This window comes from Eriocheir sinensis, chromosome 18 (assembly GCF_024679095.1).
Source record: "Eriocheir sinensis breed Jianghai 21 chromosome 18, ASM2467909v1, whole genome shotgun sequence".
NCBI lineage: Eukaryota > Metazoa > Arthropoda > Malacostraca > Decapoda > Varunidae > Eriocheir > Eriocheir sinensis.
In genome coordinates, this window is record NC_066526.1 from 517,501 (window position 1) to 534,002 (window position 16,502).

The 16,502-nt window shown below is 41.4% G+C and overlaps 1 protein-coding gene across 6 annotated transcripts in view; it reads left to right on the forward strand.

Moving 5' to 3' along the window:
* Positions 1 to 16,502, forward strand: part of LOC127000193 (carboxypeptidase M-like) — a 76,961-nt gene that overhangs the window by 42,222 nt on the left and 18,237 nt on the right. For 4 of the 6 annotated variants that reach the window (XM_050863599.1, XM_050863598.1, XM_050863601.1 and 1 more), the window contains 6 exons: positions 5,836 to 6,009; positions 6,835 to 6,956; positions 8,850 to 8,983; positions 9,764 to 9,900; positions 11,391 to 11,578; positions 15,673 to 15,753. In XM_050863599.1, the coding sequence (XP_050719556.1) occupies positions 5,836 to 6,009; positions 6,835 to 6,956; positions 8,850 to 8,983; positions 9,764 to 9,900; positions 11,391 to 11,578; positions 15,673 to 15,753 (836 nt within the window). Of the gene's footprint in view, positions 1 to 5,835; positions 6,010 to 6,834; positions 6,957 to 8,849; positions 8,984 to 9,763; positions 9,901 to 11,390; positions 11,579 to 12,796; positions 12,830 to 15,672; positions 15,754 to 16,502 lie in introns of all 6 variants that reach the window. The other 2 variants (XM_050863602.1, XM_050863603.1) reach the window with 2 other exon arrangements.

A 16,502-nucleotide genomic window follows, 5' to 3' on the forward strand; every position in this document is an offset into this window, starting at 1 on the left:
AATGTTTAGGAACGTTTAGAATGTATTGAAATGTTTATGTAGGAATGTCAATGTCTGTCAGGTTTAGTAAGTGTTCTACCGTAGTGTTTTGATGCGGAAAGCGTGTGAGAAGCTTAGGAAATGTAGGAGAGTATGTTATGGGTTTAGTACAGGTTATATCATAGTGAATCAAAGCGGGTGTTTCAAAGGTTTAGGTAATGCCGAGGTGTGTAATGGATTTAGAAAAGGTTCTTATGTAGTGAATGTCAATCTGTGAAAGCTCTAGATATTTTTTTTTTAGTCTAGTGAATGTTAATGTAATAGTGTGTTATGTTTTGGGAAATGTTCTTACGTGTTGCCTAACGATGAAGTGTATTTCGGTGTGTGTGTTGATGTCACTTCACTCTTTGTTCTTTAACGTTGAAGAATGAGATAATATTTGAGTTTTCTTTTATATCGTACGGAGTGTTACGAGATAAGCGTTCGTTGTGTGTGTGTGTGTGTGTGTGTGTGTGTGTGTGTGTGCTTAGCATCAGTGGAAAACAGCAGCTCTTTAAACCACATCAAAGAGAGAGAGAGAGAGAGAGAGGTGGGGGGGGAGGCTGGTGTTGACCTACATAGCGGTGTGAATATGCTGGTGGGGAGGGAGGGAGGGAAAGGAGAGAGAGGGAGAGGAGAAAGAGAGAGGGAGGAAGAGGAGGGAGGGAAGGAAAGAGGAAAGCAGGTAGAGAGGAGAGGGGCAGGTATGGCAGAGAGAGAGAGAGAGAGAGAGAGAGAGAGAGAGAGAGAGAGAGGATGGAGGGGAGGTGAGGATGGACTACCTACCGTTATGTGTGTGTGTGTGTGTGTGTGTGTGCGTGCGTGCGCGTAAAAAATCATTATCAGCTGTCCATTACCTGTCGAAAACATGAACCACTGTATGTATGTATGTATGTATGTATGTATGTATGTATGTATGTACGTGTATTAGTAACAGGTCACCTACACCTAAAAATCAACATCATCAACAACAACAACAACAACAACAACAACAACACGAAGAACCAAACAGTCAGAGGTTATATAAACACACAAACAAACAAACAAATTAAACATCTGACTAAGAGGGTCCCGTTAGAATAGGCCTACGTGTGTGTGTGTGTGTGTGTGTGTGTGTGTGTGTGTGTGTGTGTGTGAGTGTGTGTGTGTGTGTGTGTGTACCGTTAGAAGACGTTGATATGCTGTCAACACCACAACTTCCACCATCACCACCACCATCACCACCACCACTACCCACCACCATCACCACCGCCACCACCACCACCACCGCTACAGTTAACCGCACATCTCCAATTCCTGTCAGTCTCAAGCTCTTCCGTTACTCCCCCAAGGCTAAGGATACAGCAAGGTTGGTATTCTCAGACGCATCCCCCCACACATCAGCTATTTCCAAAGACCAAGAAGGAGATCAATCGGGTTCTGATCAGTCGCATCTTTGCTTCACGGTACAGAAGAAGGGTTAGACTTGCACCCGGGTCATACAACTACCCCTGGAAATGCCTGCAACTCCTACGAACCCCTTGTCGAATATGTTCTCATCAGTGGTTTCTTTGGTTCATGGTACAGAAGAAGGGTTAGACTTGCACCCGGGTCATACAACTACCCCTGGAAATGCCTGCAACTCCTACGAAAGCCTTGTCGAATATGTTCTCATCAGTGGTTTCTTTGGTTCACGGTACAGAAGAAGGGTTAGACTTGCACCCGGGTCATACAACTACCCTTGGAAATGCCTGCAACTCCTACGAAAGCCTTGTCGAATATGCGATCTTTGCCGCCGAAATGATTTAGAGAAAGAGAAAAAAAAGAGAAAAAGAAAGAATGAAAGAAGAAAAAAAGAATGGAGGATAGAAAGGAGACAAAGGAAGGAAGGAAGATTTGAACCCTGAGGCGAGGCGCACTCCTCCCCCCCCCCCCACCCCCCCCACACACACACCGTTTATGACCTTCTTCGTGTCCTTGACCTCCTATTATGCTCTCTTTGTCCACTTCGATTTAATGTTCAATTTATGTCGTTTATTGTTCTTTTATGTGTTTTTTTTATTTCATTTATGCTGCATTGATTTTTCTTTTTATTATGAGAGATAAAAAATGAAGGTACTTAGCAACTAGACATGGCTACCTGGAAACTCTCTCTCTCTCTCTCTCTCTCTCTCTCTCTCTCTCTCTCTCTCTCTCTCTCTCTCTCTCTCTCTCTCTCTCTCTCTCTCTCTCTCTCTCTCTCTCTCTCTCTCTCTCTCTCTCTCTCTCTCTCTCTCTCTCTCTCTCTCGTGAGAGAGAGAGAGAGAGAGAGAGAGAGAGAGAGAGAGAGAGAGAGAGAGAGAGAGAGAGAGAGAGAGAGAGAGAGAGAGAGAGACGCCCTATCTTTTTTATTCCTTCCTTCCTCCCTTCCTTCCTTTTTCCAATTTTTCCCTTTCGTCCTCACTTCCTTTCCTTCTTCCCTTCTCTCATTCCCTTCTTTCCTTCCTTCCATTCTTCCATCATTTTATATCCTCCATTATTCAACCCATAGGACGATAGTTTCCATGGTAGTTTGAAGAGCTAGAGCGGGCACCCTTCTTAGGCACAGGCTGTATGTAGGCGTACTTCCACTAGGAGGGAAAGGTAGATGTTGAAAGGCAGAGACGAAAGAGTTTGACCAGGCAGGGTGACAGCATGGAAGCACAGTTTATAAGGACAGCAGGAGGCAGTATATCAGGTCCATAAGCTCTCTGATGATTGAGGGCATAGAAAACATCGCTCTTTAGAATTTTAATAACAGGCATTGTGGAGTCAGAGGGGGATGAGTAGGAGGAATATGCCCTAAATCGTCACCAGTACATCTTTAGAAATTGAGTTTGCAGCCGTAGTGCCATCAAAGGGGGGACGGAAAAGATGAAAAAGTGAAGTTGTTTGACATGTTGTGGGCAAGAAGTCTGAAGGAGATTAGAGTTGGCAAGATGTTGACATTTTTTATTGATGAAAGAGCTATTGGGAATTCGAAGTTATATGTTAAGGGTGTGCATATAATAAGCATATTATTGATGACGATGGTGATTATTATTATTATTATTATTATTATTATTATTATTATTATTATTATTATTATTATTATTATTATTATTATTATTAATGTTGTTATTTTTACTGACAGAATTTCAGGGCCGTAGGAAGATACAAAATGAAATAAGAGAGAGAGAGAGAGAGAGCATGCAGGGTCTAGTGTTAAAGGTGACAGCTAGTTTCCTTTTGCCTGCCTCTCTATTACCTGGGTTTTGCGTACCCCTCTCTCTCTCTCTCTCTCTCTCTCTCTCTCTCTCTTCCTTCCTTCCTTCCTTCTTTCCTTCCTTATTTTCTTCATTCACTTCTTTTTTTTCCTTTTTTTGTTTTCATCGATATTTTCCCTTTCGTCTCCTTTTCCTTTCCTTCATTTCTTCCTTAACTTCTGTCCCTTCCCTTCCTTCCTTCCTTTATTCCTTCCCTCCTTCCTTCCCTCCTTCCTTCCTTCCTTCCTTCCCTCCCTCCTTCCTTCCCTCCTCCATAATTCAACACAATTTCTCTCTTCTCCTCGTCATTCACTCCTCTAACCCTTTCCTCCTCCTTCTTCTCCTCCTCCTCCTCCTCCTCCTCTCATCCTTTCCCTTTTGCACTCTCTCCTTTATCTCCCTCCCTCCATTTTATTTCATTTCCTCTCCTTGCTACCTACACACACTCTCTCTCTCTCTCTCTCTCTCTCTCTCTCTCTCTCTCTCTCTCTCTCTCTCTCTCTCTCTCTCTCTCTCTCTCTCTCTCTCTCTCTAGAGAGAGAGAGAGAGAGAGAGAGAGAGAGAGAGAGAGAGAGAGAGAGAGAGAGAGAGAGGGAGGGAGAGGGGAGAGAGATTTTACGGTCAGACATTTTTTCTTTGTTAGTTTTATCGCGGTGGTCTTTTTCTCTTTCTTTCTTCCTCTCTTTCTTAATTTTTTCTTTCTTTGTTTCTTTCTTTCTTTCTTCTTCCTTTCTTACTTTCTTCCATTCTTTCTCTTTCTTTCTCTTTCTTTCTCTTTTTCATTTCTTTCTTTCTTTCTTTCTTTCTTTTTTCCTTTCTTTCTTTCTTTCTTTCTTTCGTTCTTTCTTTTCCTTTCTTTCTTTCTCTCTTTCTTCCTTTCTTCCTTTTTTTCTTTCTTCCATTCTTTCTCTTTCTTTCTTTCTTTCTTTTTATCCTTTCTTTCTTTCTTTCTTTTTTCCTTTCTTTCTTTCTTTCTTTCTTTTCCTTACTTTCTTTCTTCCATTCTTTCTCTTTCTTTCTTTCTTTCTTTTTCTTTTTTTCCTTTCTTTTCGTTCTTTCTTTCTCTCTTTCTTCCTTTCTTCCTTTCTTTCTTTCTTCCATTCTTTCTTTTTTCCTTTCTTTCTTTTTTCTTTTTTTTCCTTTCTTTCTTTCTTTCTCTCTTTCTTTCTTTCTTTCTTTCTTTCTTCCTTCCATTCTTTCTCTGTTTCTTTCTTTCTTGCTATCCGTTCTTTCTTTCATTGCTTTCTTTTTTTCTTTCTTTCTTTCTTTCCTTCTCTTTCCTTCTTCATTTTTCTTCTTTCTTTTTTCCTGTCTTATTTTTTCCAGTTTCTTTTCCCACTCTCTATCCTTTCTTCCTTTCTTTCTCTCTTCGTTTCTTTCTTTCTATTTATCCAATTTTCTTTTTTCATTCTTTCCGACTTTTCTTTCTTATTCTTCCTTTTTTTCTCTTCATTTTCTTTTCTTTTTGTCTTTATTTTTTTAACCTTTCTTTTTCTATTTCTTTGCAGCATTTTTCTTTTTGAATCTCCTCTTTCTTTCTTCCTTTCTTCCAGCTCCTTTCTTTCTCTTCATCCATCCTTTCTTTCTTTCTTTTTCTATCTTTCTTTGGCCGTGACCTTTTTATGTGTTCTTTTCCTCCCTTGAGATAAAGAGTTTGAATGGGAGTATTATGCGGCCTCTCTCTCTCTCTCTCTCTCTCTCTCTCTCTCTCTCTCTCTCTCTCTCTCTCTCTCTCTCTCTCTCTCTCTCTCTCTCTCTCTCTCTCTCTCTCTCTCTCTCTCTCTCTCTCTCTCTCTCTCTCTCTCTCTCTCTCTCTCTCTCTCTCTCTCTCTCTCTCTCTCTCTCTCTCTCTATCTATATATATATATATATATATATATATATATATATATATATATATATATATATATATATATATATATATATATATATAGTATATATATATATATCACATGCTCAAGGGCCAATGCGGCGGATCTGAGCACTGAAGCCACGCGTATCTTTATCCTATGCCCACAACTCTACCTTACTTCTCCTCCAAACAGTGCCTTTTCCTGCTTATCCACGGCGTTTTCATCCGCGAGAAACTTACACTAATCAATAACTTAAGACAGCACAGTCTCAACTATCTTATGACCTTCCCTTCCGCCCTCAGATGCCGGTGCCTCAAGATGTAGCACTGATGATGGCCGTGTCTTAACCTTCCCGAAGATTAGACTTTCTCAGACGCTGGTTGGCACGCATTGAAAGCTCTAACATACTGTCGTCATCTCTTATACCCTAGACCCAGATAGTTGTCCCATAAGCTCTAATACACTGTCTTTTTGGCCCTCTTCAAACGCTGGTTACCTTAAGATGTAGCATAAGGCACACCCTGAGATCTTACCTTCCGTGATCATCTCTCAGAGTCTAGTTCTCCCGTAAGCTATAACATACCGTCTTTCTGTCCCCCTTTAGACTCAGGTGCCTTAAAATGTAGCACTGATGGTCATGATGTCTTAACTTTACCATATCTCAGCCTCTCTCAGATGTTGGTTGTCTCTTCAATTCTAACACACCATCTCTTCCCCCTCAGACGCTGGTGCCCCAAGATGAAGCCCGCGATGTGGTATCTGATGATGATCGTGGTCGGGTTCTTTTACGTGTACCTGACCGCTATTCAGTACATCAGAGGCCAGACCGCGCACGACCCGCCCGCCAACTACCTGACGCAGTACGACCCGCAATACTTCGACGAGACGCTAATCAGGTAAGGGAGAGACATAGAGACATAAACAGAGAGAGATTGTGAGTGTGTGTGAGAAAGTGAGTGTGAGTGAGTGAGAGAGTAAGAGTGAGGGTGAGTGAATGGTCTATTCACATTGACGTGATATTCTTGAAGTAAATAAAAACCCACACTGGCAGACGAGAGTTATATTTTTAAGCAAACAGTTTCGGTGGACCCTGCCACCATCTTCAGTGGTGTAAAGGAAGAGCAGAAGCAGGTAAAATGGTTCACAATTCTTCATGTATACAAAACGGAACTGTGAGTCGCAGCAGGACATGAAGGGTGGTGACCACCTCCTCCAGGGCCCTGACGGACTCGCCCGTCCCTTCATGTCCTGCCCCTCCCACTTTTACCCGTTCCGTTTTGTATACAAGAAGAATTGTGAACCATTTTACCTGCTTCTACTCTTCCTTTACACCACTGAAGATGGTGGCAGGGTCCACCGAAACTGTTTGCTTAAAAATATAACTCTCGTCTGCCAGTGTGGGTTTTTATTTACGTGAAGATGAGTGAGTGAGTGAGTGAATGAGTGAGTGAGTGAGTGAATGAGTAAGTGAATGAGTGAGTGAGTGAGTGAATGAGTGAGTAAGTGAGTGAATGAGTGAGTGAGTGAATGAATGAGTGAGTGAGCGAGTGAATGAGTGAGTGAGTGAGTGAGTGAGTGAGTGAGTGAGTGAGTGAATGAGTGAGTGAGAGAGAGCCTTTATAATGTTTGTTCAATTAAATATGACTTATTATCTACTACTACCACTACAACAACAACTACCAAACCACAACTACAACCCTCCTTCCTTTCTCCCTCAACAGCCCTTCTAACGCCCTCAACTTCGACTACCACAACTACACCACGATGACCGACTTCCTGCGAGCAATGAGCGCCACCTACCCCAACCTGACGGCGCTCTACTCCATCGGGAAGTCAGTGCAGGGTGAGTGTTACGTCGATATACACACAGTCCAGAAAGTGTTACATAGATTTACATAGATGGCCAGAAAGTACAGGTCCATTGGTTATGGCTGGGTGGTGTGTCTCCTAACCTATTGCTGTATACTTCTTCTTCCTCCTCTTCCTCTTGTTCCTTCTCCTCCTCCGTATAGATTTGTTTTAGTGAATGTTAGGGTGGAGAAAGGGGAGGTTAGGCTTTTGTTATTGTTGTTGTTGAGAGAGAGAGAGAGAGAGAGAGAGAGAGAGAGAGAGAGAGAGAGAGAGATTTACATTTCACCATCATACTGTTATACAATACGAAATTATGTTGATGGGTTCGTGTTGGGACGGAGCCAGGAAGATAAGGAGGAAGAGGAGGAGAAGGAGAAGGAGGGGAGGAGGAGGAGGATTAGGAGGACAAGAGGCAGAGAAGAGGGAGAGAAGAGGTGGAGAGAAGGGAGAGAAGAATACGAAGCTCACATTGTTCCTCTCCCTTCCGCTGTGTGTGTGTGTGTGTGTGTGTGTGTGTGAGAGAGAGAGAGAGAGAGAGAGATGATCCACTTCAAACAAATGTCAATATTCCTTTCTAGTTAGCTGTTGGGGGACGCCGAGAGAGAGAGAGAGAGAGAGAGAGAGAGAGAGAGAGAGAGAGAGAGAGAGAGAGAGAGACCGGCCTAACTCCTGCTGGCTCATCTTAAGCTTCATATGCTCCAATTTTTTATTTCATTTCCTGAGAGAGAGAGAGAGAGAGAGAGAGAGAGATTATGTAATGTTTTTTGTGTAGGTAACTATTGACTTTGTAATTTATGACTCTCCCTTACAAAACAAAAAAGATTATATAACTCTCTCTCTCTCTCTCTCTCTCTCTCTCTCTCTCTCTCTCTCTCTCTCTCTCTCTCTCTGCGACAAAGGAACAGAGAATATTGGAAAGGAGATTGATAAATTGATCAATAACCCAAGAGGAACACACACGAGAGAGAGAGAGAGAGAGAGAGAGAGAGAGAGAGAGAGAGAGAGAGAGAGAGAGAGAGAGAGAGAGAGATGAAAAAAGCTATTAAGGAAGAATATAAAACTTTTTCTCCCACTCCCAGTCCTCCTCCTCCTCCTCCTCCTCCTCCTCCTCCTCCTCCTCCTCTTCCTCTCCCTTCTTATCTTTTTCTGAGTAATGATTTTTTAATTAATTAGGGGTCTCACTGCATTTCTATCAAGCAAACTGTCTATCTATCTATCTATATCTATCTCTCTATCTATTTACCTATCTATCTATTTATCTATCTGTCTATCTATGTCTACCTTCCTATATACTTATCTATCCGTCTGTCTATCTATCGATTTATCTCTCATCCCTTTCCTTCCTTTCTCATTCTTTCACTCTCTCAATCTCAGACTCACTCACTCACTCACTCCCTCCCTCATTCCCTCTCTCACTCACTCACTCACTCATTCTCTCTTTCACTCACTCACTCACACCCTTTCTCCCTCCCTCCCTCATTCCCTCTCTCACTCACTCACTCATTCTCTCTTTCACTCACTCACTCACACCCTTTCTCCCTCCCTCCCTCATTCCCTCTCTCACTCACTCACTCATTCTCTCTTTCACTCACTCACTCACACCCTTTCTCCCTCCCTCCCTCTTTCCCTCTCTCTCTCCCACTCACTCATTCCCTCTCTCACTCACTCACTCATTCTCTCTTTAACTCACTCACTCACTTTCTTCCTCCCTCCCTCATTCCCTCTCTCTGTCACTAACTCATTCTCTCTCACTCACTCACTCATTCTCTCTCTCGCTCACTCACTCACTCACTCACTAAGTCACTCTTCCCCTCACACACTAACTCACTCCATTTTCCCCTTTTCTCTTCACTCACTCACCCACCTCGTCGCTCCCTCCCTGCAGGCCGCGAGCTCTGGGTGATGGTGGTCTCCTCGTCGCCGTACCAGCACATCGTGGGTCAGCCCAACGTCAAGTTCGTGGCCAACATGCACGGGAACGAGGCGGTGGGACGAGAGATGCTGTTACACTTGATAGAGGTGAGCCAATCGTCTGTACAGGAGGGGTACATTACCTTAACCTTCTACCCTAATATTACATTCTTCCACACTAAACATCCTTGGTCTATTTTCAACTCAAAATCTCAACTGAAAACTTCACATCTCTTCTCTTACTAAATCAGCTTCCTTGAGGTTGTGTGTTCTGTATCGTCTACGCCTGTTTTCTTCCCCCGCACAGATGCCGTCCATATACAAGGGCCTTGTCCGCCCTCGTATGGAGTATGCATCTCGTGTGTGGGGGACTCCACACACGCAGCTCTTTTTGACAGAATAGAGTCTGAGTCTCTTCGTCTCATCAACTTAACTCTTCTATATATCTCTCAAATTCCGCCGCCATGTTCCATCTCTTTCTGTCGTCTATCGATATTTTCATGCTGTCTGCTCTTCTGAACTTGCTAACTGCATGCCTCCTCCCCTCCCGCGGCCCCGCTGCACTCGACTGTCTACTCATGTCAACCAGCTTCTTCATTTTTTCATCACTTTCACTGATAAACTCTGGAACAGCCTTCCTTCGTCTGTCTATCCTCCTGCCTACGACTTGATCTCCTTCAAGAGGAGAGTATCAAGACACCTCCACACGAAATTGATCTCTTTCTTGGCCACACATCTATACTTGCTTATATAGGGACAGTGATTTGCGGGCTTTTTTTCTCATATATTTTTGCTCATGAGCCGCTTTCTTTACTGTAAAAATAACATAACCTAATTCTACCATAACTCCAATAACCACCATCTTTCCCACTCTCCCTCACGCCGCAGTACCTCACCAAGAACTACCACACCGATGACTACGTGCGCTGGCTGCTGGACAACACCCGCATCCATATCATGCCTTCGATGAACCCAGACGGCTTTGAGGTGGCTCGGGAAGGCATGTGTCAGGGCGGCCAGGGCAGGTAAGCGAGGGGACGCCAAGCATACGAAGGGAGGAAGGGAAGAAAGGGAAAGTGGGGAAAAGAAAGAGAAACAAGAAAGATTAAGCAGAAAATGGGAAGGCGAGGGGAAAACGAAGGGAGAGGAAGGGAAGAATACAGATAGGAAGGAAGGAGAGGAAAAAGACGTGAAAATGGGAGATAAACAAGAAAGATTAGGAAAGATAAGGGAAGGAAGTGATAAAAGAAAAGGGAGAAAGAAGGGAAGAAGAGGAGGAGGAGGAGAAGGGAAAGAGGAAGGGAAATTGTTGTAAAGAAGGGAATGACAGAATATGGAAAATAAACATAGACAATTAAGGAACAGAGGGGAAAGGAGAAGAATAGAAAAAAAGAAAGTAAGAGTAATAAGGGAGAAAGGGGAGGGAAGAAAAGGGAAAGGGGGAAAGGAGGAAAGTTTGAACAAGCGAAAGAGAAAAAGGAGGGAGTGTTAGTGTAATGGAAGAGAGGAGGAGGAGGAGGAGGAGGAGGAGAGAAAATAAGGTTAACGTGTGGGAAGAAAGAAACATTAGAGAGAGAGAGAGAGAGAGAGAGAGAGAGAGAGAGAGAGAGAGAGAGAGAGAGAGAGAGAGAGAGAGAGAGAGAGAGAGAGAGAGTAAGAAAAATCGGAAAAGGAAATGACTGAAAAGAGGCGTCAATAAAAAGGAAGGAAAAGAAAAAGCCAAAAAGAAGAGTGAGGAAGGAAAGCTCAGGTCCAGCAAGACGACAACATTAATAAGAAAGTAGGAGCCCGGGAGGGACATAAAGGCAGGGAAGGAGAGCAGGAGGGAGGGAAGGAAGGAGCAGAGGAGGGAGGGATGGCGGAGGGAGGAGGGACGGGAAGGAGGGATGGAAATGAAGGAAGACAGTAAAAGAGTAGGGAAAGAGGAAGGGGAAATTTGGTAAAGAAAGGAATGAGACAGACAGACAGGCAGACAGACAGATACACACCGTTTGGGGAGGCTGTGGCTGAGTGGTCAACGTGCGGACGCTGTGTCCTGGAGGACACGGGTTAGAGTCCCGCCCGCCGCTACAAGCTGACAGTGTTCAGTCATCGCTTGAGTGGCCCAAGACTACCCACATGTTGTCACGAAGACCACTTATCAACCTGAACTCTAGCGAAAGTCTCTAAAGAGGATCAAGTGGAGCTCCTGGGAGCAGTATGACCCAAGCAAGAATGGCGCCACTGTAAAATAATTCCGGCGCCACTAACAGGCCGGGACCGACCACAAGGCCCTATCAAGAAAGCCTACCGGCGCTATGAGACGCGTAAAAAAGCACAAACAGACAGACAGACAGACATGCCGCACCGGCAGACACAACGCTCGAGAGACTTTGACTGACCCGAAACTTTCCTGAGTTTTTCAGATAGAACCGGACTCGTCCATCGTACACCCGGGGATTATTTAGTCTAAATATGTCCTGAGTCCGATAGCACCTCCGTCACGCTTCATTCCCTCCTCCCGCCCCGTCCGCAGGTACAACGCTCGCGGCTTTGACCTGAACCGCAACTTCCCGGACTACTTCAAGCAGAACAACAAGAAGAACCAGCCCGAGGCGGAGGCGGTGAAGCAGTGGATATCCAAGATACAGTTCGTGCTCTCCGCCAACCTGCACGGCGGGGCGCTGGTCGCCTCCTACCCCTTCGACAACTCCCCCAACACCAGTATGTATTCCTGGCGCGGCTCCCTGTGCTACGAACCTAGACTAAGAGTTTGATATCGTACCGTCTACCTAGGTTGAAAGGTTACACAGTACTCTGGTTAATGTAATTGTCGTTTTTTATATCAGTAGATATTTTTAAGGGTTAATGAAAGGCTGGTTTCAAAGTTACTTGTGTACTCCTAATGCGTCTCATCTGGGAGGTTATCTTCGTAGATATTCTTTTTTCAGGAGAAATTTAAAGAAATGAGGTTTTAGCGAATCTCTTTCTTGTTGTTATTTTACATATGATTTTTTTAAAGTTTCTTAACGCGCCGTAACTCTGTACACTCAAACATTTAGTGGACTTTCTTTATTCAGTTCATCCTTTTCGAACAAAGAATACAGTGCAATAGTTTCTTCAAAAGGTACTTACTTGGAAACTATATAAACTATAAGCGAAAATAATTATTCATGTTATTATTTGCGTCTTTGTGGATGATCTTAATAGTGACTTTTCTTTGCCTTCATTCTTTGCAACCATTTTTATACAACTAATGCTTAGGAGTAAGTTGAATCGTGACGCGCGAGTTCCGTAGAGTTTTTACACTTCAGTTGTGTTCTGTATGTGATCCTTATGAGATATTCCAAGTAAGGTAGCTTAGGCATTGGTTCGGTTGTTTATATTCTAAGTAGAATCATATCTCTTAAGTCCATAGATTTTTTAAGCACCTTTATAATCATCCCAATATAGCGTCTATTTAGAATCTGCTAAGCTTGGCCGGAGTAAGCTAAATCAGGTTTTGAGTGTACTGTTGCGCTTCTAAACTGAGCCATGGTGACACTAATCTAAGCTGGCAGGTTTGAACGGTTTGAGTATTTAAATTAACTAATAAGTTTTGAAGAAGATTTAGTTGGGTAATTTGGGTGTAGCAAGTTCTTAGTAAAATGGTTAAGGCAATTTGGATCTTGGCATGTTCTGAATAATTTTGGTGTTAGCACTTTCTAAACAATTTTAGTAAGGCAGCTTGGGTGTTGGTAAGTTCTGAACAAGGAGAGTTATATTAGTGTCACTTGTAAAGGTCTTCTCTATTAATCAGTGTTAAGTTTTGAGTGAGGTTCAGTCGTCAAGAGGGTCAGTCAGATGCCATGTCTATGTATAGGTCTTATGTGTATAGGTTTCATGTGTTCAAGTTTTCTGTGTATGTGACTAACTAACGCTGGTCTTCCTCATCCTGTGTAGTCAAGGAGTGCGACCTGAAGCCATTGTGTGCAGGTATTCTATCCCTCTATCTCTCCCGCTCTACCTCTCTCTTGTTCACATTCTCCCCATCTCCACCTCTCCCTCTCTCTCCCTCTCCCTCCTGACATGTGTCCTCCTCGCTTATTCTTGTGCCCGCGGCGGTCTGAAACGATTTATTATTTGCTCACCACTCATTATCTTAGCAAGATAAATAGTAATAATGAAAGTAATAGTGAGAGTAATAATAATAGTGATGATGATGGTGAATATTACTATAATGATAATGATAATTTTGATATTAATAGTAACTTATTATTCCCATTCATATTATTGTTATTATTGTTATTACTATTATTATTAACATCACCATTATTATTATTATTATTATTATTATTATTATTATTATTATTATTATTATTATTATTATTATTATTATTATTATTATTATTATTATTATTATTATTATTATTATTATTATTATTATTATTATTATTATTATTATTATTATTATTATTATTATTATTATTATTATTATTATTATTATTATTATTATTATTATTATTATTATTATTATTATTATTATTATTATTATTATTATTATTATTATTATTATTATTATTATTATTATTATTATTATTATTATTATTATTATTATCATTATTAGTTCCTAGCTTGAATACTGAATTTTTAATTTCTATATTTCTCTCCTTTTATTTTTGTTTGATCATTTTGTGGTTCAATTTTCGTATACATTCCATATAAAGGACATTTAATTCTGCATTCCATCTCTTTATCCATTTCCCTCCCTTCCCTTTAGTTTCTTACACTTCACTGTTTCGTATTTCGTGGTTCGTTAATTCTTTATAATATTCCCTCCACCACAAACCTTGCATGCCATCATTGTAGACAACTCCACTCGGTCGTCACCCAGATCACATTACATCACCTGGACCGTCCACTAGAACCACGGTCTGTAAACGTGACCCAGCACAGTACAGTCCCCGTTACCCGCACAACCCAGTGGCAAGGCTCTGGAAAGTACGAATACATCACATTGCATCACCTGGACCGTCCAATAAAACCACAGTCTGTAAACGTGTCCAGCAGAATACAATCCCGTTACTCGCACAATCCAATGGCAAGGCTCTGAACAGTACTAAGAGCTGCATGCCTGCCGTCGTCTGGGCTCAGTGCGTGTGTGTGGAGCAGCAACCCAAAGAGCGGTCCATCGCCGCCCATACTATGAAAACCCTTGGACTAGAACTGCATACTAGAATACCTTAAACAGCCAGTCAGTCAGCTTTCACTCAGCATACTAGATTGGAATACCTTAACCTTCCGCCAGCCATTCAGCCTTCACTCAATATAATGGATTGATATTAAGTTAGAAATTTGCGCTTGATATCAACGATCCAATGTTTTTCGATCTTTCTCATCGACATCTCGGGAACCAAATTATATTTTTTCTTACTATTTTTTTTTCTTTTTCTTTTAAATCCGTATATGATTAGTTTTATTCTGTCTTATGTTGTTGGTTCAAATATTCAAGAAAAAGGAAAACGACTGAAATTTTCAAATGCGTTTGTCAGGGCTGTTGAAAAGAAAGGAGAAAGAGAAACCATAACATCAAACAGAGAAAAATAGTCAGTTAATTTTATAAGAAAAAAGAAAGCTGACAAGAAATTTACAAATATATAAATGCGTCTGGAACAGCTGAAAAGATGAAAGAGAAAAAAAAAACAGCAAATCATGGTTGGTTTTATTTCTTAAGGAAAATAGGAGAGAAAAAAATTAGAACAATGTTTTGAGAAAAAATATTATATTTGGCAAGCATGAAAGGAAATTTCCAAAGGTTGAAATAAGTTGAAATAATATAAATAAAAAGCAATACTCCAACCAACATGTTGACAGCATGAAAAAACGCGTCCACATTGGGAAAAGAACGTGTAGGTAGGGAAACGACGTTTATAGAACGAAAAAAGCGAGTATACTTAGAACAAAACTTCCACGCAGCACATTTCTCCCTTTTTTCGCCAACACTGCTTTTTTTCAGCTGTCTTAACTGTTTTGGCATTGTCAGGCCTGCTCGCCAATTTGTACGCACCGTTCGATTAAACACTCAAGTCAGGACTGAAATGATCATTCTGGGAAATTGGGATTTGTATTTAAATGAAGTACTGTGAAGAAGTGAGTCATTTTCACTATTTCCGGATTATAGATTTGATTATAGTTTTCTTCTCTTTAAATTCCGCGGCAATGTTGCCCCTCTTTCTATCTTCTATGTTATTTTCATACTGACTGTTCTTCCGAACGTGCTAACTACCTGCCTCCTCCCCTCCCGTGGCCCCGCTGCACACGGCTGTCTACCCTAGTTCATCCCTCTGCTATCCAAATTCTTTATGGAAGAGTTAACCAGCATCATCATCCTTTTCGCTGGTAAACTCTGGAACAGCCTTCCTCTGCCTGTATTTCCCCCTGCCTACGACTTGAACTCTTTTAAAGAGGGGAGTATCAAGACACCTCTCTAAGGACTCTGGCCTCTCTATTTTGGAACTTTTCTACTAAACACTATTTGCAGGAGCATTGCGGACTTTTTGTTTGTTTGTTTATTTCCCTTTTTTTCGCCCTTGAGGTGCCTCCATTCCCATGAAACAAAAATATTCAGAAGTATTCAAGTATTAAGTAGTGTTCAAAAGTATAGAAGTATTCAAAAGTATTCATATCATTGTGTCTGTGTGTGCTATGCGTACTAAACGGATGGGCACGTACTGATTGGCGAGGCTGGCCTGACCACACATGCCGCAGTGCCCCTCCCCTGTCCCGGGCTGCGCCGCGTTCATTCCGCTTTCTCTCCCTGCCCGCCTCGCCGGCCGTAGCAATGGACTGGCCGCGTCTCCTGCGAGTTTTAAACGAGACGCGAGGCAAAGACGGTAGGGAGGAGGTCGATTTTAAAAGTGGTGAGTGAGTTGGGTTCTTGTGTGGTTGACCTTTGACCTTAAACAACCTTGACCTTATGCTGCTTCGTGGTTGGCCAGCGTGTTGGTGATGTGACTGCTTGCGTGTTGCTTCCTTACTGGCGGCCTGTGGAAGTTATTTATTATTATTATTATTATTATTATTATTATTATTATTATTATTATTATTATTATTATTATTATTATTATTATTATTATTATTATTATGTTCTAAGTAATAAATGAAAAACTCGAAAACATTGTGATAACTAAAACTGAAGTGATGTTTTCTTAGTTTTTTTAGGATTATCTTTTTTTATTTATTTACTATTTATTTTTGTTTTGTTTCCGTCTATTTCTTTTCTGCCGAGTTGAATAATGTTGATTTTTCAACTTCATCTTTCATTTTGTCTTTTTTTATTATTTTCTTTACAATAATTTACCTTTGGATATTATTTTCATTATCATTTGTTTCTTTTTTTCTTTTTAATTTCCGATGTTGTCGATATATCTAACAACGAATATATATATATATATATAAAAAAAAAACGAAAATTAACCATCGTCTCCTAACTCGCCCACTCCATAAACCAAAATAAAAAAGAATAATAACATATCTAATATCGATGAAAAAAACTAACTTGAAGAAAACCCTAACTAAACATGAAACACTGAATACACATCGACAGTACATGCGTGTTTGGTAGTGTTTGTGTGTTCGTGTGTCAGTGTTGCTCGATGCTCACTTGTTT